Consider the following 23,175-nt stretch of genomic DNA (forward strand, 5'->3'; position numbering starts at 1 on the left):
CCCTGCGGATACACCAACTCCACAGAAACAATTCCCCCCAGACACTGCTTCCCTCCAGACACTGCTCCCCCCAGACACTGCTCCACCCAGACACTGCTCCCCCCCAGACACTGCTCCCCCCAGACACTGCTTCCCTCCAGACACTGCTCCCCCCAGACACTGCTCCACCCAGACACTGCTCCCCCCCAGACACTGCTCCCCCCAGACACTGCTCCCCCCCAGACACTGCTCCCCCCAGACACTGCTCCCCCCAAACACTGCTATCCCCAAGACACTGCTCCCCCCCAGGCACTGCTCCCCCCAGACACTGCTCCCCCCAGACACTGCACCCACCCCCAGACACTCCTTCCCCCCAGCCACTGCTCCCCCCAGACACTACACCCACCCCCAGACACCGCTCCACCCAGCCACTGCTGACCCCAAGACACTGCCCCCCCCAGGCACTGCTCTCCCCAGGCACTGCTCCCCCCAGGCACTGCTCCCACCCCCAGACACTGCTCCCCCCAGGCACTGCTCCCCCCAGACACTGCTCCCCCCAGACACTGCTGACCCCAAGACACTGCACCCCCCAGGCACTGCTCCCCCCAGACACTGCTCCCCCCCAGACACTGCTTCCCCCAGACACTCCTTCCCCCAGACACTGCTGTGCCCGGACACCATTTTCCCAGACACCATTTTCCTGGACGCTGCTCCCCCATAGAGATGATGAGTTGTCAGGATGTGTGTGAGTGGCAGGCTGTATGTTTCGGAGTAACATTGACATTATGAAGATGGTTCGAATGAAGAAAGCTGCAGCCCATTCACGAGGATGCTGCAGGAAATTTACCCACAAATAGAAGGGATGATTTGTACACAGTCCTGACCTTTAATGAAAGTGCCCACACACTGCCTGAACGTCAATCATCTTTGGATCACACTTTGGGAATTCCCTTTAATTGAGGAGGTTGATCAGGACTATATCCGCTGACTGTGGGCTGTTTATTCTGAATGACTGTTGCTTCTTTAGTAAACTGGCTCAGGCCTTATGGAGGTGACTGTTCATTGAAGCTGAGAGTGAGCGAGCCTGTGTGATTAATGTGCATTAAAATTCCCTTTTCACCTCAACCCTGCAGACACTCCTAAGGCTGATATTTCCTTCAGATTGACCTGATTGTTTTAAATATATGCTGGCCTCTGCAGGAATATCTGTCCAGCATTGGCTGATGATTCAACCTGGCTAAAGTCCACTCTATCCGCACCCACAATGTGATTCGTGAGGCCTTGGCTGCTCGGTGGGCCTTCCATGAAGCCTCAGTGTTTTGTAACCTAGACCCAGCACACTATCTCTGATACAAGGATTCAGAAATTTTCCACATTTTCACGTTTGCACCAGAAAAACGTGCATTTCAGTTTTGACCCCCTCCCAACCAAACCTCCTCCCCACCACCGCCCCCCCCCAACCGTCCCCAACTGTCCGTGATGCTCTCACGTGGAGAATAAGTAACCATCTCTCTGAGTGAGATGCACTGGAATAAAAGACAGTTTCAAACCAAAGTGATGAATTCGCACTTTAAGGTCTTGAATTTCCAAATGTAGCAATGCCAACAATGCAATAAGTTATTATTACACAGTATTTACAGGAATTAAAACGGTGCTGAGTTTATTTTGGAAGCTGACTCTCGGACTGTGTAACATGATAAATGACAGGACCACCTGCACCTTTCTCCAGATGAGTGACATGGAGGTCACAATGTGATCTCAGTTGAATCCAGCCCCAGAGTGGTTACATTTTATTTAATTGATTTCTCGCTCCCTCTCTGTCTCTCTCTCCCCCTCTCCACACTGTCTCCTCTCTGTCTCTCTCTCCCCCTCTCCACACTGTCTCCTCTCGGAGTCTCTCTCCCCCTCTCCACACTGTCTCCTCTCTGTCTCTCTCTCCCCCTCTCCACACTGTCTCCTCGCTGTCTCTCTCTCCCCCTCTCCACACTGTCTCCTCTCTGTCTCTCTCTCCCCCTCTCCACACTGTCTCCTCTCTTTCTACTCTCTCCCCCTCTCCACACTGTCTCCTCGCTGTCTCTCTCTCCCCCTCTCCACAATGTCTCCTCTCTTTCTACTCTCTCCCCCTCTCCACACTGTCTCCTCTCTGTCTCTCTCTCCCCCTCTCCACAATGTCTCCTCTCTTTCTACTCTCTCCCCCTCTCCACACTGTCTCCTCTCTGTCTCTCTCTCCCCCTCTCCACAATGTCTCCTCTCTTTCTACTCTCTCCCCCTCTCCACACTGTCTCCTCTCTGTCTCTCTCTCCCCCTCTCCACAATGTCTCCTCTCTTTCTACTCTCTCCCCCTCTCCACACTGTCTCCTCTCTGTCTCTCTCTCCCCCTCTCCACACAGTCTCCTCTCTTTCTACTCTCTCCCCCTCTCCACACTGTCTCCTCTCGGTCTCTCTCTCCCCCTCTCCACACTGTCTCCTCTCTGTCTCTCTCTCCCCCTCTCCACACTGTCTCCTCTCTGTCTCTCTCTCCCCCTCTCCACACTGTCTCCTCTCTGTCTCTCTCTCCCCCTCTCCACACTGTCTCCTCTCTGTCTCTCTCTCCCCCTCTCCACATTGTCTCCTCTCTTTCTACTCTCTCCCCCTCTCCACACTGTCTCCTCTCTGTCTCTCTCTCCCCCTCTCCACACTGTCTCCTCTCGGTCTCTCTCTCCCCCTCTCCACACTGTCTCCTCTCTGTCTCTCTCTCCCCCTCTCCACACTGTCTCCTCTCGGAGTCTCTCTCCCCCTCTCCACACTGTCTCCTCTCTGTCTCTCTCTCCCCCTCTCCACACTGTCTCCTCGCTGTCTCTCTCTCCCCCTCTCCACACTGTCTCCTCTCTGTCTCTCTCTCCCCCTCTCCACACTGTCTCCTCTCTTTCTACTCTCTCCCCCTCTCCACACTGTCTCCTCGCTGTCTCTCTCTCCCCCTCTCCACAATGTCTCCTCTCTTTCTACTCTCTCCCCCTCTCCACACTGTCTCCTCTCTGTCTCTCTCTCCCCCTCTCCACAATGTCTCCTCTCTTTCTACTCTCTCCCCCTCTCCACACTGTCTCCTCTCTGTCTCTCTCTCCCCCTCTCCACAATGTCTCCTCTCTTTCTACTCTCTCCCCCTCTCCACACTGTCTCCTCTCTGTCTCTCTCTCCCCCTCTCCACAATGTCTCCTCTCTTTCTACTCTCTCCCCCTCTCCACACTGTCTCCTCTCTGTCTCTCTCTCCCCCTCTCCACACAGTCTCCTCTCTTTCTACTCTCTCCCCCTCTCCACACTGTCTCCTCTCGGTCTCTCTCTCCCCCTCTCCACACTGTCTCCTCTCTGTCTCTCTCTCCCCCTCTCCACACTGTCTCCTCTCTGTCTCTCTCTCCCCCTCTCCACACTGTCTCCTCTCTGTCTCTCTCTCCCCCTTGCCACACTGTCTCCTCTCTGTCTCTCTCTCCCCCTCTCCACACTGTCTCCTCTCTGTCTCTCTCTCCCCCTCTCCACACTGTCTCCTCTCTGTCTCTCTCTCCCCCTCTCCACAATGTCTCCTCTCTTTCTACTCTCTCCCCCTCTCCACACTGTCTCCTCTCTTTCTACTCTCTCCCTCTGCCTCTCATGATCATTCTCTACGAATGTGGGTCAATTAAGAAAGCCAGTGTGGATTTGTTAAGGAAAAATCATGTTTAACTAACTTGTTGGAGCTTTTTGAAGGGGTAACCGAGAGGGTTGATGAGGACAATGCGGTTGATATGGTGTATATGGAGTTCCAAAAGGCATTTGATACAGTGCCACACAACAGACGTGTGAGCAAAGTTATAGCTCATGGAATAAAAGGGACAGTAGCAACATGGATACAGAATTGGCTGAGTGTCAGGTAACAAACAGTAGTGGTTAATGGATGTTATTCGGGCTGGAGGAAGGTTTGTAGTGGAGTTCCCCAGGGATCAGTGTTGGGATCCTTGCTTTACCTGATATATATTAATGACCTAGACCTTGGTGTACAGGGCACAATTTCAAAATTTGCAAGTGATACAAAACTTGGAAGCATTGTGAACTGTGAGGAGGATAGTGTAGAACTTCTAAAGGACATAGACAAGTTGGTGGAATGGGCAGACAGGTGGCAAATGAAGTTCAATGCAGAGAAATGTGAAATGATTCATTTGGTATGAAGAACATGGAGAGACAATATAGAATAAAGGGTACAATTCTAAAGGGGATGCAGGAGCAGAGGGTCCTGGGTGTATATGTGCATTAATCATTGAAGGTGGCAGGACAGGTTGAGAGCACGATCAATAAAGCATTCCGTATCCTAGGCTTTGTTAATAGGGGCAAGGAGGTTATGTTGAATTTGTATAAGACACTAGTTCGGCCTCAGCTGGAGTATTGCGTCTGGTTCTGGGTGCAGCATTTAAGGAAAGCTGCAAACACATTGGAGAGAGTGCAAAAAAGATTGATGAGAATGGTTCCAGGGATGAGGAACTTCATTTACAAAGACAGATTGCAGAAGTTGGGACTGTTTTCCTTGGAGAAGAGAAGGCTGACAAGTGATTTGATGGACGTATTCAAAATCATGAGTGGTCTGGAAAGAGTAAAAAGGGAGAAACTGTTCCCACTCGTGAAAGGATCAAGAACTAGAGGGCACAGATTTAAGGTAATTGGCAAAAGAAGCAATGGTGACATGATGAAAAACATTTTTATGCAGCAAGTGGTTAGTATCTGGAATGCACAGCCAGAGAGCACATGCCAAAGACTTGCAGGTTGATAGGTTAATTGGCCATTATAAATTGCCCCTAGTATAGGTAGGTGGTAGGGAAATATATAGCGACCGGTATGGATGTTATTGGAATATGGGATTCGTGTAGGATTAGTATAAATGGGTGGTTGATGGTCGGCACAGACTCGGTGGGCCGAAGGGCCTGTTTCAGTGCTGTATCTGTAAACTAAATTAAACTAAAAAGAGTGTGGTGAGACAGGTTCAATCAAGGCTTTCAAAAGGGAGTTAGATAGTTACCTGACAGGAAAGAATGTGCAGGGTTACAGGGAGAAGGCAGGGGAATGACACCACATGAATTGCTCACTCAAGAGAGCTAGTGCAGGCACAATGGCCCAAATGGCCTCCTTCTGTTCTGTAACAACTGTGATGTCTCTATCTGTATCTGTTTCTCTCTCCCTCTACCTTTTTCCTCTCTCCTCTTTCATCCCTCTCTCCTCGTTGTTTCATCCTGTCACTTTTGTCTTTCTCCCTCTTCCACTCTCCTCTCTTCTTCCTCTCCGTGTCTGTCCTAATTTTTGTTCTGTCTGCTTAGCGCTCTTTCTCTCTCTCTCTCTCTTTCTCTCTCTATCACCCCGGTCCTCCTTCCTTAATGTTTAACAGGAGCACTGGGTTAAGACTTGGTTTTATCGAGTCCTGGGCCCATCAATGTCCTTATGTGGAGTGAGCTTCATATACTTTGGTTAAAGGTTCCTCACTCAGAACATTAAATTGTGCATGCTGCTCATGTCCAGAGGGTTTGTGATCTGTCTCATTCTCTGATAATAAATTTGGCTCCTAAAAGTTCTCCAGTGCTGCTGGCTGTGGTGAGAAGGTGGGTGGGGGAGAGGAGATAGCACAAACATAAAACAATATCACAGGCCTGCTGCACAGCCTGCTCACTGGGCCAACTTTCCTTCGCTTTGGGTTGGGAAGCGCATGCTTCCTAAGAGCAAACCTAACGAAAAATGGCTGAGGAAATGCCTTGGAAATTCCACGGATCTGCCAGGGGTGAGGAGCCCTTGTTTCTCAGGACGGTGTTACATGGAAACAAGGTTGGTGCCCTAACATGCCCTATCTAATTTTTTTAATTCATGCTTGGGATGTGGGCATCCCTGGCAAAGCCAGCATTTGTTGCCCATCCCTAATTGCTCTTGAGAAGGTGGTGGTGAGCTGCCTTCTTGAACCGCTGCAGTCCATGTGGGGTAGGTACACCCACAGTGCTGTTCGGGAGGGAGTTCCAGCATTTGGACCCAATGACAGTGAAAAAACGGTGATATAGTTCTAAGTCAGAATGGTATGTGACTTGGAGGGGAACGTGCAGGCGGTGGTGTTCCCATTCGCCTGCGGCCCTTGTCCTTTTGGGTGGTAGAGGTCGTGGGTTTGGAAGGTGCTGTCGAAGGAGATTTGTCAAGTTGCTGCAGTACTTCTCGTAGTTGGTACACACTGCTGCTACTTTGTGCTAGTGGTGGAGGGAGTGAATGTTTAAGGTGGTGGATAGGTTGGCGATCGTGGGCTGTTTTGTCTGGAGCTTCTTGAGTGTTTTAGGAGCTGCACTCATCCAAGCAAGTGGACAGTATTCCATCACACTCCTGACTTTTGCCTTGTAGATAATGGACAGGATTTGGGGAGACAGGAGGTGAGTTACCCGTCCCACAATTCTCAGCCTCTGACCTGATCTTGTAGCCACAGCATTTATATGGCTGGTGCAGTTAAGTTTCTTGTCAATAACTAGTGGTGTTCCACAGGGATCAGTGCTGGGACCTTTGCTGTTTGTAGTATATATAAATGATTTGGAGGAAAACGTAGCTGGTCTGATTAGTAAGTTTGCAGACGACACAAAGGTTGGTGGAGTTGCGGATAGTGTTGAGGATTGTCAAAGGATACAGCAGGATATAGATCGGTTGGAGACTTGGGCGGAGAAATGGCAGATGGAGTTTATTCCGGACAAATGTGAGGTAATGCATTTTGGAAGGTCTAATACAGGTGGGAAGTATACAGTAAATGGCAGAACCCTTAGGAGTATTGACAGGCAGAGAGATCTGGGTGTACAGGTCCACAGATCACTGAAAGTGGCAATGCAGGTGGATAAGGTAGTCAAGAAGGCATACGGCATGCTTGCCTTCATCGGTCGGGGCACAGAGTATAAAAATTGGCAAGTCATGCTGCAGCTGTACAGAACCTTAGTTAGGCCACACTTGGAATATTGCAGACAATTCTGGTCGCCACACTACCAGAAGGATGTGGAGGCTTTGGAGAGGGTACAGAAGAGGTTTAACAGCATGTCATAGAGAGATACAGCACTGAAACAGGCCCTTCGGCCCACCGGGTCTGTGCCGACAATCAACCACCCATTTATACTAATCCTACATTAATCCCATATTCCCTACCACATCCCCATCTTCCCTCAATTCTCCTACCACCTACCTACACTGGGGGCAATTTACAATGGCCAATTTACCTATCAACCTGCACGTCTTTGGCTGTGGGAGGAAACCGGAGCACCCAGTGGAAACCCACACAGTCACAGGGTGAACTTGCAAACTCCGCACGGGCAGTACCCAGAACGGAATCTGGATTGCTGGAGTTGTGAGGCTGCGGTGCTAACCACTGCGCCATCCATGTTGCCTGGTCTGGAGGGCATTAGCTATGAGGAGAGGTTGGATAAACTCAGATTGTTTTCACTGGAACGACGGAGGTGGAGGGGCGACATGATAGAGGTTTACAAAGTTATGAGTTGCATGGACAGAGTGGATAGTCAGAATCTTTTTCCCAGGGTGGAAGAGTCAGTTACTAGGGGATATAGGTTTAAGGTGCGAGGGGCAAAGTTTAGAGGGGATGTGCGAGGCAAGTTCTTTACACAGAGGGTGGTTAGTGCCTGGAACCTGCTGCCGGGGGAGGTGGTGGAAGCAGGTATGATAGCGACGTTTAAGAGGCATCTTGACAAATACATGAATAGGATGGGAATAGAGGGATACGGACCCCGGAAGTGCAGAAGGTTTTAGTTTAGACAGGCATCAAGATCGGCGCAGGCTTGGAGGGCCGAATGGCCTGTTCCTGTGCTTTGTTCTTTGTTCTTTGTTCTTTGATAATGCACAAGATTTTGATGGTGGGGGTTTCAGCGATAGTAATGCCATTGAATGTCAAGGGAAGATTGTTAGATTCTCTATTGTTGTATATGGTCATTGCCTGGCACTTGTGTGGCACCAAGTTACCTGCCACTTATCAGCCCAAGCCTGAATGTTGTCCACGTCTTGCTGCATGCAGGCACTGACTGCTTCAGTATCTGAGGAGTTGCGAATTGTACTAAATACTGTGCAATCATCCCCACTCTGACCTTATGTTCAACGGAAGGTCACTGATGAAGTAGCTGAAAATGGTTGGGCCTACCCTGAGGAACTCCTGCAGTGCTGCCCTTGGGCTGAGATGATTGGCCTTCAAGAACCACAACCATCTTCCTTTGTGCTAGGTATGACTCCAACCAGTGGAGAGTTTACCCCTGATTCCCAGTGACTTCAATTTTACCAGGGCTCCTTGATAGCACTGTCAGTCAAACACTACCTTGATGACAAGGGCAGTCACTCTCACCTCACCTCTGGTCTCAGCTTGGTGGTGGCCCAAATATGGGGTGGGGTTGCCAACTCTGGTTGAACGCAATCCTGGAGATTTCATCACAAGACCTCTCACCCCCAAAGGCCCAGAGAATCAAACAGCTTTTTTGCTCTTTTTCAATATTTCTATAATTAATATATTAAAGAGTTCAAAGAAAATGAAAAATAACACATTTTCTCTAATGCCCCTATGAACCTTCTCCCAGATTTGCCTGCTGCAGTGTATAGGAGATTAATCTTCAATTCCTGCAGTCCCCGGGAGAATACTGGAGGGTTAGTAACAATAATATAGAGGGTAATGATAAATGAGCCTTACTCTGCTCGGGACCAGGTATAACCTTTGTGCCTAGATAAACTAGGAGGTGGATGCCTTCTGGTCTGTAGCAATCGTTAAGCTTCTAACACTGGTTAGGCCTGTTACTCCAGTTCGGCCGATAGTTCCAAATAGGCCTGCAGTACTGGTTTGATCTGCAGTATTGGTTAGGCTTGGAGTATGAGTTAGTTAGTACTAGAAGTAATGGTTGGCTTTCTTCCCTCACTTTGAGGCACATGCTCACATTGGAAGAATGTTGGACTGAGTGTGACAACCTAAAGCTGGAAATATAGGCAGGTCAGGTGGAAGCCAGTTCAGGTGTGCTCCACATTACTTGTGGCCAAGCTGGGTGTGGCATCTTTGTAACAGGAGCACCCAAAAACTGGTCACCATTCTGCAAGGTGTCTACTTTCAAGAGGACCATCAGCATAAAACACTCTCACAAATAATCTGAAGTGGTATATATTTAGAGATGAGGCTATTTTTTTAGAATGACGGAATTGTGCAATTGATACACATAGCAGCTTCGAGCAGTATAATTCACTCTTAACACAACTTCAGAGATCGGGCTCTTCAGATCTCAGATTTCGGTTACCGGAGAGCTACGCTAACTGCATGCTGGGATGGCGAGCTGACTGGAGGCTGAATTTAATAATGTCAACCTCAGCATCCAGAAAGTGCAGGCCAATAACGACAGTTAGTAACAGGGCTGAGGCTAGTCAGTTACTGTTAGGAACAGGGCTGAGGCTAGTCAGTTACAGTTAGTAACAGGACTGAGGCCAGTCAGTTACTGTTAGTAACAGGACTGAGGCCAGTCAGTTACAGTTAGTAACAGGGCTCAGGCTAGTCAGTTACTGTTAGTAACAGGACTGAGGCTAGTCAGTTACTGTTAGTAACAGGACTGAGGCCAGTCAGTTACAGTTAGTAACAGGACTGAGGCCAGTCAGTTACAGTTAGTAACAGGGCTCAGGCTAGTCAGTTACTGTTAGTAACAGGACTGAGGCCAGTCAGTTACAGTTAGTAAGAGGACTGAGGCCAGTCAGTTACTGTTAGTAACAGGACTGAGGCCAGTCAGTTACAGTTAGTAACAGGACTGAGGCCAGTCAGTTACAGTTAGTAACAGGGCTGAGGCTAGTCAGTTACTGTTAGTAACAGGACTGAGGCTAGTCAGTTACTGTTAGTAACAGGACTGAGGCCAGTCAGTTACAGTTAGTAACAGGACTGAGGCCAGTCAGTTACAGTTAGTAACAGGGCTCAGGCTAGTCAGTTACTGTTAGTAACAGGACTGAGGCCAGTCAGTTACAGTTAGTAACAGGGCTGAGGCTAGTCAGTTACTGTTAGTAACAGGACTGAGGCCAGTCAGTTACAGTTAGTAACAGGACTGAGGCCAGTCAGTTACTGTTAGTAACAGGACTGAGGCCAGTCAGTTACAGTTAGTAACAGGACTGAGGCCAGTCAGTTACAGTTAGTAACAGGGCTGAGGCTAGTCAGTTACTGTTAGTAACAGGACTGAGGCCAGTCAGTTACAGTTAGTAAGAGGACTGAGGCCAGTCAGTTACTGTTAGTAACAGGACTGAGGCCAGTCAGTTACAGTTAGTAACAGGACTGAGGCCAGTCAGTTACAGTTAGTAACAGGGCTGAGGCTAGTCAGTTACTGTTAGTAACAGGACTGAGGCTAGTCAGTTACTGTTAGTAACAGGACTGAGGCCAGTCAGTTACAGTTAGTAACAGGACTGAGGCCAGTCAGTTACAGTTAGTAACAGGGCTCAGGCTAGTCAGTTACTGTTAGTAACAGGACTGAGGCCAGTCAGTTACAGTTAGTAACAGGGCTGAGGCTAGTCAGTTACTGTTAGTAACAGGACTGAGGCCAGTCAGTTACAGTTAGTAACAGGACTGAGGCCAGTCAGTTACAGTTAGTAACAGGACTGAGGCCAGTCAGTTACAGTTAGTAACAGGGCTTAGGCTAGTCAGTTACTGTTAGTAACAGGGCTGAGGCCAGTCAGTTACTGTTAGTAACAGGGCTCAGGCTAGTCAGTTACTGTTAGTAACAGGGCTCAGGCTAGTCAGTTACAGTTAGTAACAGGGCTCAGGCTAGTCAGTTACTGTTAGTAACAGGGCTGAGGCCAGTCAGTTACAGTTAGTAACAGGGCTCAGGCTAGTCAGTTACTGTTAGTAACAGGGCTCAGGCTAGTCAGTTACAGTTAGTAACAGGGCTCAGGCTAGTCAGTTACTGTTAGTAACAGGGCTGAGGCCAGTCAGTTACTGTTAGTAACAGGACTGAGGCTAGTCAGTTACAGTTAGTAACAGGGCTCAGGTTAGTCAGTTACAGTTAGTAACAGGACTGAGGCCAGTCAGTTACAGTTAGTAACAGGGCTCAGGCTAGTCAGTTACAGTTAGTAACAGGGCTGAGGCCAGTCAGTTACAGTTAGTAACAGGGCTCAGGCTAGTCAGTTACTGTTAGTAACAGGGCTCAGGCTAGTCAGTTACTGTTCGTAACAGGGCTGAGGCTAGTCAGTTACTGTTAGTAACAGGGCTCAGGCTAGTCAGTTACAGTTAGTAACAGGGCTCAGGCTAGTCAGTTACTGTTAGTAACAGGGCTCAGGCTAGTCAGTTACTGTTCGTAACAGGGCTGAGGCTAGTCAGTTACTGTTAGTAACAGGGCTCAGGCTAGTCAGTTACAGTTAGTAACAGGGCTGAGGCTAGTCAGTTACTGTTAGTAACAGGGCTCAGGCTAGTCAGTTACTGTTCGTAACAGGGCTGAGGCTAGTCAGTTACTGTTAGTAACAGGGCTCAGGCTAGTCAGTTACAGTTAGTAACAGGGCTCAGGCTAGTCAGTTACTGTTAGTAACAGGGCTCAGGCTAGTCAGTTACAGTTAGTAACAGGGCTGAGGCTAGTCAGTTACAGTTAGTAACAGGGCTGAGGCTAGTCAGTTACTGTTAGTAACAGGACTGAGGCCAGTCAGTTACAGTTAGTAACAGGGCTCAGGCGAGTCAGTTACTGTTAGTAACAGGGCTGAGGCTAGTCAGTTACTGTTAGTAACAGGGCAGAGGCCAGTCAGTTACTGTTAGTAACAGGGCTCAGGCTAGTTAGTTACTGCTAGTAACAGGGCTGAGACTAGTCAGTTACAGTTAGTAACAGGGCTCAGGCTAGTCAGTTACTGTTAGTAACAGGGCTGAGGCCAGTCAGTTACTGTTAGTAACAGGACTGAGGCCAGTCAGTTACAGTTAGTAACAGGGCTGAGGCTAGTCAGTTACTGTTCGTAATAGGGCTGAGGCCAGTCAGTTACTGTTAGTAACAGGGCTCAGGCTAGTCAGTTACAGTTCGTAACAGGGCTGAGGCCAGTCAGTTACTGTTAGTAACAGGGCTCAGGCTAGTCAGTTACTGTCAGTAAAAGGGCTGAGGCTAGTCAGTTACTGTTAGTAACAGGGCTGAGGCCAGTCAGTTACAGTTAGTAACAGGGCTGAGGCTAGTCAGTTACAGTTAGTAACAGGGCTGAGGCTAGTCAGTTACTGTTAGTAACAGGGCTCAGGCTAGTCAGTTACTGTTAGTAACAGGGCTGAGGCCAGTCAGTTACAGTTAGTAACAGGGCTGAGGCTAGTCAGTTACTGTTAGTAACAGGGCTCAGGCTAGTCAGTTACTGTTAGTAACAGGGCTGAGGCCAGTCAGTTACAGTTAGTAACAGGGCTCAGGCTAGTCAGTTACTGTTAGTAACAGGGCTGAGGCCAGTCAGTTACTGTTAGTAACAGGGCTGAGGCTTGTCAGTTACAGTTAGTAACAGGGCTCAGGCAAGTCAGTTACTGTTAGTAACAGGGCTGAAGCTAGTCAGTTACAGTTCGTAACAGGGCTGAGGCCAGTCAGTTACTGTTAGTAACAGGGCTCAGGCTAGTCAGTTACAGTTAGTAACAGGGCTCAGGCGGGTCAGTTACTGTTAGTAACAGGGCTGAGGCTAGTCAGTTACTGTTAGTAACAGGGCTGAGGCCAGTCAGTTACAGATAGTAACAGGGCTGAGGCTAGTCAGTTACTGTTAGTAACAGGGCTCAGGCTAGTCAGTTACTGTTAGTAACAGGGCTGAGGCCAGTCAGTTACAGTTAGTAACAGGGCTGAGGCTAGTCAGTTACTGTTAGTAACAGGGCTCAGGCTAGTCAGTTACTGTTAGTAACAGGGCTGAGGCCAGTCAGTTACAGTTAGTAACAGGGCTGAGGCTAGTCAGTTACTGTTAGTAACAGGGCTCAGGCTAGTCAGTTACTGTTAGTAACAGGGCTGAGGCCAGTCAGTTACAGTTAGTAACAGGGCTGAGGCTAGTCAGTTACAGTTAGTAACAGGGCTCAGGCTAGTCAGTTACTGTTAGTAACAGGGCTGAAGCTAGTCAGTTACAGTTAGTAACAGGGCTCAGGCTAGTCAGTTACTGTTAGTAACAGGACTGAGGCTGGTCAGTTACTGTTAGTAACAGGGCTGAGGCTAGTCAGTTACTGTTAGTAACAGGGCACAGGCTAGTCAGTTACTGTTAGTAACAGGGCTGAAGCTAGTCAGTTACAGTTAGTAACAGGGTTCAGGCTAGTCAGTTACTGTTAGTAACAGGACTGAGGCTAGTCAGTTACTGTTAGTAACAGGGCTGAGGCCAGTCAGTTACTGTTAGTAACAGGGCTCAGGCTAGTCAGTTACTGTTAGTAACAGGGCTGAGGCCAGTCAGTTACAGTTAGTAACAGGGCTCAGGCTAGTCAGTTACTGTTAGTAACAGGACTAAGGCTAGTCAGTTACTGTTAGTAACAAGGCTGAGGCTAGTCAGTTACAGTTAGCAACAGGGCTGAGGCTAGTCAGTGACTGTTAGTAACAGGACTGAGGCTAGTCAGTTACTGTTAGTAACAGGGCTCAGGCTAGTCAGTTACTGTTAGTAACAGGACTGAGGCTAGTCAGTTACTGTTAGTAACAGGGCTCAGGCTAGTCAGTTACTGTTAGTAACAGGACTGAGGCTAGCCAGTTACTGTTAGTAACAGGGCTCAGGCTAGACAATTGCTGTTAGTAACAGGACTGAAGCTAGTCAGTTACTGTTAGTAACAGGGCTGAGGCTAGTCAGTTACTGTTAGTAACAGGGCTGAGGCCAGTCAGTTACTGTTAGTAACAGGGCACAGGCTAGTCCGTTACTGTTAGTAACAGGGCTCAGGCTAGTCAGTTACTGTTAGTAACAGGGCTGAGGCCACTCAGTTACAGTTAGTAACAGGGCTCAGGCTAGTCAGTTACTGTTAGTAACAGGACTAAGGCTAGTCAGTTACTGTTAGTAACAAGGCTGAGGCTAGTCAGTTACTGTTCGTAACAGGACTGAGGCTAGTCAGTTACTGTTAGTAGCAGGACTGAGGCTGGTCAGTTACTGTTAGTAACAGGGCTCAGGCTAGTCAGTTACAGTTAGTAACAGGGCTGAGGCTAGTCAGTTACTGTTCGTAACAGGACTGAGGCTAGTCAGTTACTGTTAGTAACAGGACTGAGGCCAGTCAGTTACAGTTAGTAACAGGGCTCAGGCGAGTCAGTTACTGTTAGTAACAGGGCTGAGGCTAGTCAGTTACTGTTAGTAACAGGGCAGAGGCCAGTCAGTTACTGTTAGTAACAGGGCTCAGGCTAGTTAGTTACTGCTAGTAACAGGGCTGAGACTAGTCAGTTACAGTTAGTAACAGGGCTCAGGCTAGTCAGTTACTGTTAGTAACAGGGCTGAGGCCAGTCAGTTACTGTTAGTAACAGGACTGAGGCCAGTCAGTTACAGTTAGTAACAGGGCTGAGGCTAGTCAGTTACTGTTCGTAATAGGGCTGAGGCCAGTCAGTTACTGTTAGTAACAGGGCTCAGGCTAGTCAGTTACAGTTCGTAACAGGGCTGAGGCCAGTCAGTTACTGTTAGTAACAGGGCTCAGGCTAGTCAGTTACTGTCAGTAAAAGGGCTGAGGCTAGTCAGTTACTGTTAGTAACAGGGCTGAGGCCAGTCAGTTACAGTTAGTAACAGGGCTGAGGCTAGTCAGTTACAGTTAGTAACAGGGCTGAGGCTAGTCAGTTACTGTTAGTAACAGGGCTCAGGCTAGTCAGTTACTGTTAGTAACAGGGCTGAGGCCAGTCAGTTACAGTTAGTAACAGGGCTGAGGCTAGTCAGTTACTGTTAGTAACAGGGCTCAGGCTAGTCAGTTACTGTTAGTAACAGGGCTGAGGCCAGTCAGTTACAGTTAGTAACAGGGCTCAGGCTAGTCAGTTACTGTTAGTAACAGGGCTGAGGCCAGTCAGTTACTGTTAGTAACAGGGCTGAGGCTTGTCAGTTACAGTTAGTAACAGGGCTCAGGCAAGTCAGTTACTGTTAGTAACAGGGCTGAAGCTAGTCAGTTACAGTTCGTAACAGGGCTGAGGCCAGTCAGTTACTGTTAGTAACAGGGCTCAGGCTAGTCAGTTACAGTTAGTAACAGGGCTCAGGCGGGTCAGTTACTGTTAGTAACAGGGCTGAGGCTAGTCAGTTACTGTTAGTAACAGGGCTGAGGCCAGTCAGTTACAGATAGTAACAGGGCTGAGGCTAGTCAGTTACTGTTAGTAACAGGGCTCAGGCTAGTCAGTTACTGTTAGTAACAGGGCTGAGGCCAGTCAGTTACAGTTAGTAACAGGGCTGAGGCTAGTCAGTTACTGTTAGTAACAGGGCTCAGGCTAGTCAGTTACTGTTAGTAACAGGGCTGAGGCCAGTCAGTTACAGTTAGTAACAGGGCTGAGGCTAGTCAGTTACTGTTAGTAACAGGGCTCAGGCTAGTCAGTTACTGTTAGTAACAGGGCTGAGGCCAGTCAGTTACAGTTAGTAACAGGGCTGAGGCTAGTCAGTTACAGTTAGTAACAGGGCTCAGGCTAGTCAGTTACTGTTAGTAACAGGGCTGAAGCTAGTCAGTTACAGTTAGTAACAGGGCTCAGGCTAGTCAGTTACTGTTAGTAACAGGACTGAGGCTGGTCAGTTACTGTTAGTAACAGGGCTGAGGCTAGTCAGTTACTGTTAGTAACAGGGCACAGGCTAGTCAGTTACTGTTAGTAACAGGGCTGAAGCTAGTCAGTTACAGTTAGTAACAGGGTTCAGGCTAGTCAGTTACTGTTAGTAACAGGACTGAGGCTAGTCAGTTACTGTTAGTAACAGGGCTGAGGCCAGTCAGTTACTGTTAGTAACAGGGCTCAGGCTAGTCAGTTACTGTTAGTAACAGGGCTGAGGCCAGTCAGTTACAGTTAGTAACAGGGCTCAGGCTAGTCAGTTACTGTTAGTAACAGGACTAAGGCTAGTCAGTTACTGTTAGTAACAAGGCTGAGGCTAGTCAGTTACAGTTAGCAACAGGGCTGAGGCTAGTCAGTGACTGTTAGTAACAGGACTGAGGCTAGTCAGTTACTGTTAGTAACAGGGCTCAGGCTAGTCAGTTACTGTTAGTAACAGGACTGAGGCTAGTCAGTTACTGTTAGTAACAGGGCTCAGGCTAGTCAGTTACTGTTAGTAACAGGACTGAGGCTAGCCAGTTACTGTTAGTAACAGGGCTCAGGCTAGACAATTGCTGTTAGTAACAGGACTGAAGCTAGTCAGTTACTGTTAGTAACAGGGCTGAGGCTAGTCAGTTACTGTTAGTAACAGGGCTGAGGCCAGTCAGTTACTGTTAGTAACAGGGCACAGGCTAGTCCGTTACTGTTAGTAACAGGGCTCAGGCTAGTCAGTTACTGTTAGTAACAGGGCTGAGGCCACTCAGTTACAGTTAGTAACAGGGCTCAGGCTAGTCAGTTACTGTTAGTAACAGGACTAAGGCTAGTCAGTTACTGTTAGTAACAAGGCTGAGGCTAGTCAGTTACTGTTCGTAACAGGACTGAGGCTAGTCAGTTACTGTTAGTAGCAGGACTGAGGCTGGTCAGTTACTGTTAGTAACAGGGCTCAGGCTAGTCAGTTACAGTTAGTAACAGGGCTGAGGCTAGTCAGTTACTGTTCGTAACAGGACTGAGGCTAGTCAGTTACTGTTAGTAACAAGGTTGAGGCTAGACAGTTACTGTTAGTAACAGGGCTGAGGCTAGTCAGTTACTGTTAGTAACAGGGCTGAGGCTAGTCAGTTACTGTTAGTAACAGGGCTGAGGCTTGTCAACTACAGTTAGTAACAGGGCTCAGGCTAGTCAGTTACAGTTAGTAACAGGGCTGAGGCTAGTCAGTTACAGTTAGTAACAGGGCTGAGGCTTGTCAGTTACTGTTCGTAACAGGGCTGAGGCTAATCAGCTACAGTTGGTAACAGGGCTCAGGCTAGTCAGTTACTGTTAGTAACAGGGCTGAGGCTAGTCAGTTACTGTTAGTAACAGGGCTGAGGCTCGTCAGTTACTGTTAGTAACAGGGCTGAGGCTAGTCAGTTACTGTTAGTAACAGGGCTGAGGCTAGTCAGTTACTGTTAGTAACAGGGCTGAGGCTTGTCAGTTACTGTTAGTAACAGGACTGAGGCTAGTCAGTTACTGTTAGTAACAGGGCTGAGGTGTGTCAGTTACTGTTAGTAACAGGGCTGAGGCTGGTCAGTTACTGTTAGTAACAGGACTGAGGCTAGTCAGTTACTGTTAGTCACAGGGCTGAGGCTAGTCAGTTACTGTTAGTAACAGGGCTGAGGCTAGTCAGTTACTGTTAGTAACAGGGCTGAGGCTAGTCAGTTACTGTTAGTAACAGGGCTGAGGCTCGTCAGTTACTGTTAGTAACAGGGCTGAGGCTGGTCAGTTACTGTTAGTAACAGGACTGAGGCTAGTCAGTTACTGTTAGTAACAGGGCTGAGGCGTGTCAGTTACTGTTAGTAACAGGGCTGAGGCTGGTCAGTTACTGTTAGTAACAGGACTGAGGCTAGTCAGTTACTGTTAGTAACAGGGCTGAGGCGTGTCAGTTACTGTTAGTAACAGGGCTGAGGCTGGTCAGTTACTGTTGGTAACAGGACTGAGGCTAGTCAGTTACTGTTAGTCACAGGGCTGAGGCTAGTCAGTTACTGTTAGTAACAGGGCTGAGGCTAGTCAGTTACTGTTAGTAACAGGGCTGAGGCTGGTCAGTTACTGTTAGTAACAGGGCTGAGGCGTGTCAGTTACTGTTAGTAACAGGGCTGAGGCTGGTCAGTTACTGTTAGTAACAGGACTGAGGCTAGTCAGTTACTGTTAGTCACAGGGCTGAGGCTAGTCAGTTACTGTTAGTAACAGGGCTGAGGCTAGTCAGTTACTGTTAGTAACAGGGCTGAGGCTTGTCAGTTACTGTTAGTAACAGGGCTGTGGCTTGTCAGTTACATTCGACCATTTCAGTTCTAATTGTAGTTTATGAAACTGTTATTCCAACAGACATTTACAGACATAGAACCCCAACTCTGATTGGTCATAGTCCTGGATGTATCATCACATGACTTCCTCCCTGCAACTGTTCCGCCCACCATCAAAATTCCACCATTGGTCACCAACACATCCATCCTTGTAGTTTGTCCCATTCCACAGCGAATTGGAAAGCAAAAAGTCTCATATTAAATGATTGGATGGTTCCTTCCTGCCAGTTGAAGAGCTGTTTACTTTCGTTTCAATATTTTCATCACTAATAAAGTGAAGAGTTCAAAGAAAATGAAAAAAAAGACAAGATTTTGTTTAATGCCCCTATTATTGTTCCCTGGGTTTGCCCGCAGCAGTGTCCAGAAGATTAACCTTTAATTCCTTGAGACTCCAGGCCAATCCTGGAGGGTTGGTACCTAACTATCAGATCCACTTTCAAAAGAATGGGAATTGCAGCTTCAGATATTGTTACATTTTGAGGGTGTTCCGATTTTGAGATGTTCAGTCATAATCCAACAGATAGTAGCTTCAGCCAAGTGCATACACCAATTGTCTGAACCTGTGCTTCCTTTCATTCTGAGCAGGATTAATACTGCAACAACACATCATCAGTGGGGTAAAACTAACTTGTCTCACAACAGTCGAATACCAGCACACATTCTCTATTGTTACGTTAAGGGGGGAAGGCACTGGATACTGCAAAGGCTATGGGCCGTGACAACATTCCGGCAATAGTACTGAAGAATTGTGCTCCAGAACTAACTGCACCCCTAGCCAAGCTGTTCCAGTACAGCTACAACATTGGCATCTACCCGGCAATGTGGAAAATTACCCAGGTTTGTCCTGTACACAAAAGGTAGGACAAATCCAAACTGACCAATTACCGCCCCATCAGTCTACTCTCGATCATCAGCAAAGTGATGGAAGGGGTCGTCGACAGTGCTATCAAGCAGCACTTGCTCAGCAATAACCTGCTCATTGACGCTCAGTTTGGGTTCCGTCAGGGCCACTCAGGTCCTGACATCATTACAGACTTGGTGCAAACATGGACAAAAGAGCTGAACTCCAGAGGTGAGGTGAGAGTGACTGCCCTTGACATCAAGGCAGCATTTGACTGAGTATGGCATCAAGGAGCCCTAGCAAAACTGGAGTCAATGGGAATCGGAGGAAAACTCTCTACTGGTTGGAGTCATACCTAGCACAAAGGAAGATAGTTGTAGTTGTTGGAAGTCAATCATCTCAGTTCCAGGACATCACAGCAGGAGTTCTTCAGGGTAGTGTCCTAGGCCCAACCATCTTCAGCTGCTTCATCAATGATCTCTCCATCATAAGGTCAGAAGTGGGGATGTTCACTGATGATTGCACAATGTTCAGACACTGAAGCAGCCCCTGTCCATATGCAGCAAGATCTGGACAACATCCAGGCTTGGGCTGATAAGTGGCAAGTTACATTCGTGCCACACAAATGCCAGGCAATGACCATCTCAAACAAGAGTGAATCTAACCATCTCTCCTTGACATTCAATGGCATTATGATCACTGAAACCCCCACTATCAACACCCTGGGGGCTTACCATTGACCAGAAACTGAACTGGAGTAGCCATATAAATACTATGGTTACAAGAGCAGGTCAGAGGCTAGGATAATAAACTCAAAATACTGCAAATGCTGGAAATCTGAACTAGAAACAGAAAGTGCTGGGATTATTCAGCAGGTAAGGCAGCATCTGTGGAGAGAGAAGCAAAGTTAATGTTTCAGGTCTGTGACCTTTTTGATCAGAGGCTGGGAATGCTGCGGCGAGTAACTCACCTCCTGTCTCCCCATCTACAAGGCACAAGTCAGGAGTGTGATGGAATACGCTCCACTTGCCTGGATGGGTGCAGCTCCAACAACACTCAAGAAGTTCGACACCATCCAGGACAAAGCAACACGCTTGACTGGCACCCCATCCACTACCTTCAACATTCACTCCCTCCAACACCGATGCACAGTGGCAGCAGTGTGTACCATCTATAAGATGCACTGCAGCAACTCACCAAGATTCCTTCAACAGCACCTTCCAAACCCACAACCTCTACCACCTAGAAGGACAAGGATAGCAGATGCATGGGAACACCACCACCTGCAAGTTCTCCTCCAAGACACGTACCATCCTGACTTGGAACTATATCATCATTACTTTACTGTCGCTGGGTCAAAATCCTGGAATTCCATTCCTGACAGCACTGTGGGTGTACCTACACCACATGGACTGCAGCGGTTCAAGAAGGCAGCTCACCACCACCTTCTCAAGGGCAATTAGAGATGGGCAATAAATGCTGGCCTGGCCAGTGACGCCCACATCCCCCGAATGAATAAAAAAAAGACATACAGCTCACCGTATTTGACTTTAACGGAGGGGTGCATAATGAGCACCCAAACAACTCACACCCATTTTATCCAATGGAAGTTGAATTTTACCCTCATTCTTCGATCAGTGTAACAGTATCAGTCAGCTGGTACTGTCTTTCTATCACTGAACTTCTGGCTTATTAGATGTCTGGGCATTGACAGCAGACAATGGGAAGTATCCTTACATTTGCAGGCAGAGCATGAGAGTGTTCTTACCTGCTGTGACCTCTTGTGAAGTCAGATCCAAGGGTGCTGCAGTAAGACCGGCCGGATCCACTAATTTTCAAATGTAGGAACAATTCCAAACAGCCACATATAGAAATAATTCAGAGAATGGAACATCAATGAGTAAGTGAAGAATGACACAACAATTAAGATACACTGAAAGAAAAATGCAGAGGGGACACAGAAATATAGAGGGGACACACAGGAATATTAATGGGACACAAAGGGAGATTGAGAGGTCACAAAGGAATATAGGGGGGACACACAGAGACGTAGAGTGGACACACAGGAATATAGGGGAACACAGAGGAATATAGAGGGGACATACAGGAATTTAGAGGGGATACACAGAGAGATAGAGAGGACACAGAGGAATATAGAGGGGACATGCAGGAATATAGAGGGGACATGCAGGAATATAGAGGGGACATACTGGGAGATTGAGTGGAGACACACTGAAATATAGAGGGGAGACACAGGGAGATTGACGGGACACACAGGGAGATACAGGGGACATACAGGAATATAGATGGAACACACAGGGAGATTGAGTGGAGACACAGGAATATAGAGGGGACACACAGGGAGATAGAGAGGACACAGAGGAATATAAAGGGGACACACAGGAATATAGAGGGGACACACAGGAATATAGAGGGGACATGCAGGAATATAGCGGGGCAACACATGGAGAAAGAGAGGACACACATGAATACAGAGGGGATACACTGGGAGATAGAGGGGACACACAGGAATATAGAGGAGACACACTGGGAGATAAAGAGGACAGACAGGAAAATAGAGAGGACACACAGGGAGAAAGAGAGAGCACACAGGAATACAGAGGGAACAGACGGGGAGAAAGAGTGGACACACAGGAAGATAGAGGGGACACATAGGAATATAGAAGGAGCACTCAGGAATATTTCCTATGTTCTGAATGTGAGAAGAGCTTTAAAAGTAAAAGGGATCTGTTGATACATCAACGTGTTCACCCTGCGGAGAGGCCTTTCAAGTGCTGCGTGTTGTGTGGGAAGGGATTCGCTCAGTCATCCACCCTGTTGATACACCAGCGTGTTCACACAGGTGAGAGGCCATTCACCTGCTCCATGTGTGGGAAGGGAATCACTCAGGAATATAGAGGGAACACACAGGAAGATTGAGAGGACACACAGGGAGATTGTGGAGACACACAGGAATATAGAGAGGACACACAGTGAGATTGATGGGACACACAGGAATATAGAGAGGACACACAAGAATATAGAGGGGACACAAAGGGAGATTGAGGGGACATGCAGGAATATAGAGGGGACACACAGGAAGATTGAGAGGACAAACAAGAATATAGAGAGGACACACAGGAATATAGAGGGGACACACAGGAATATAGAGGGGACACACAGGAATACAGAGGGGACACACAGGAATACAGAGGGGACACACAGGGGGATTGAGGGGGCAAACAAGAATATAGAGAGGACACACAGGAATATAGAGGGGACACACAGGAATACAGAGGGGACACACAGGGGGATTGAGGGGACAAACAAGAATATAGAGAGGACACACAGGAATATAGAGGGGACACACAGGAATACAGAGGGGACACACAGGAATACAGAGGGGACACACAGGAATATAGAGGGGACACACAGGAATACAGAGGGGACACACAGGAATATAGAGGGGACACACAGGAATACAGAGGGGACACACAGGAATATAGAGGGGACACACAGGAGATAGTTGAGACACACTGGAATATAGAGGGGACACACAGAAAGAAAGAGAGGTCACACAGGAATTCAGAGGAGACACACAGTGAGATAGAGGGGACACAAAGGAATATAGAGGGGACACACAGAGAGCTTGAGATGACACATAGGAAAATAGAGGGAACACGCGAAAATATAGAGGTGACACACAGGGAGATTGAGTGGACATACAGGAATATAGAGGAGAGACACAGGGAGAAAGAGAGGACACACAGGTAGATTGAGGGGCCACACAGGAAAATAGAGGGGACACACAGGGAGATTGAATGGACACACAGGAATATAGAGGGGACACACAGGAACATAGAGGAGACACACAGGAATGTAGAGAAGATACAAAGGGAGATTGAGGGGACAGACAGGAGCACAGAAGGGACACACAGAAATATAGAGGGGACACACAGGGAGATTGAGGGGACACAGGAATATAGAGGGGACACACAGGGAGATTGAGGGGAAACACAGGAATCTAGAGGGGACACACAGGGAGATTGAGTGGAGAAAATAGAAATATAGAAGGGCCACCAGGAATCTAGAGGGGACACACAGGGAGATTGAGTGGAGACATAGAAATATAGAAGGGACACCAGGAATATAGAGGGGAAACACAGGGAGATTAAGTGGAGACACAGGTATATATAGGGGACACACAGGAATATAGAGGGGACACGCAGGGAGATTGAGGGGACACACAGGAATATAGAAGGGACACACAGGAAGATTGAGTGGAGACACAGGAATATAGAGGGGGACACACATCAATATAGAGGGGACATACAGGAATATAGATGGGACAGACAGGGAGTTTGAGGGGACACAA

The 23,175-nt window shown here is 47.9% G+C and overlaps 1 protein-coding gene across 3 annotated transcripts in view; it reads right to left on the reverse strand.

The window, feature by feature from the left end:
* Positions 1–23,175, reverse strand: part of maptb (microtubule-associated protein tau b) — a 554,848-nt gene that overhangs the window by 467,365 nt on the left and 64,308 nt on the right. For 2 of the 3 annotated variants that reach the window (XM_068013097.1, XM_068013094.1), the window contains exon 4: positions 20,569–20,628. The exons of the other annotated variant lie outside the window; for it this stretch is intronic. In XM_068013097.1, coding sequence (XP_067869198.1) covers positions 20,569–20,628 — 60 coding nt within the window. The remainder of the gene's footprint in view (positions 1–20,568; positions 20,629–23,175) is intronic. 3 annotated transcript variants of the gene reach the window in all.

Source organism: Heterodontus francisci, chromosome 33, assembly GCF_036365525.1.
Source record: "Heterodontus francisci isolate sHetFra1 chromosome 33, sHetFra1.hap1, whole genome shotgun sequence".
Classification (NCBI taxonomy): domain Eukaryota; kingdom Metazoa; phylum Chordata; class Chondrichthyes; order Heterodontiformes; family Heterodontidae; genus Heterodontus; species Heterodontus francisci.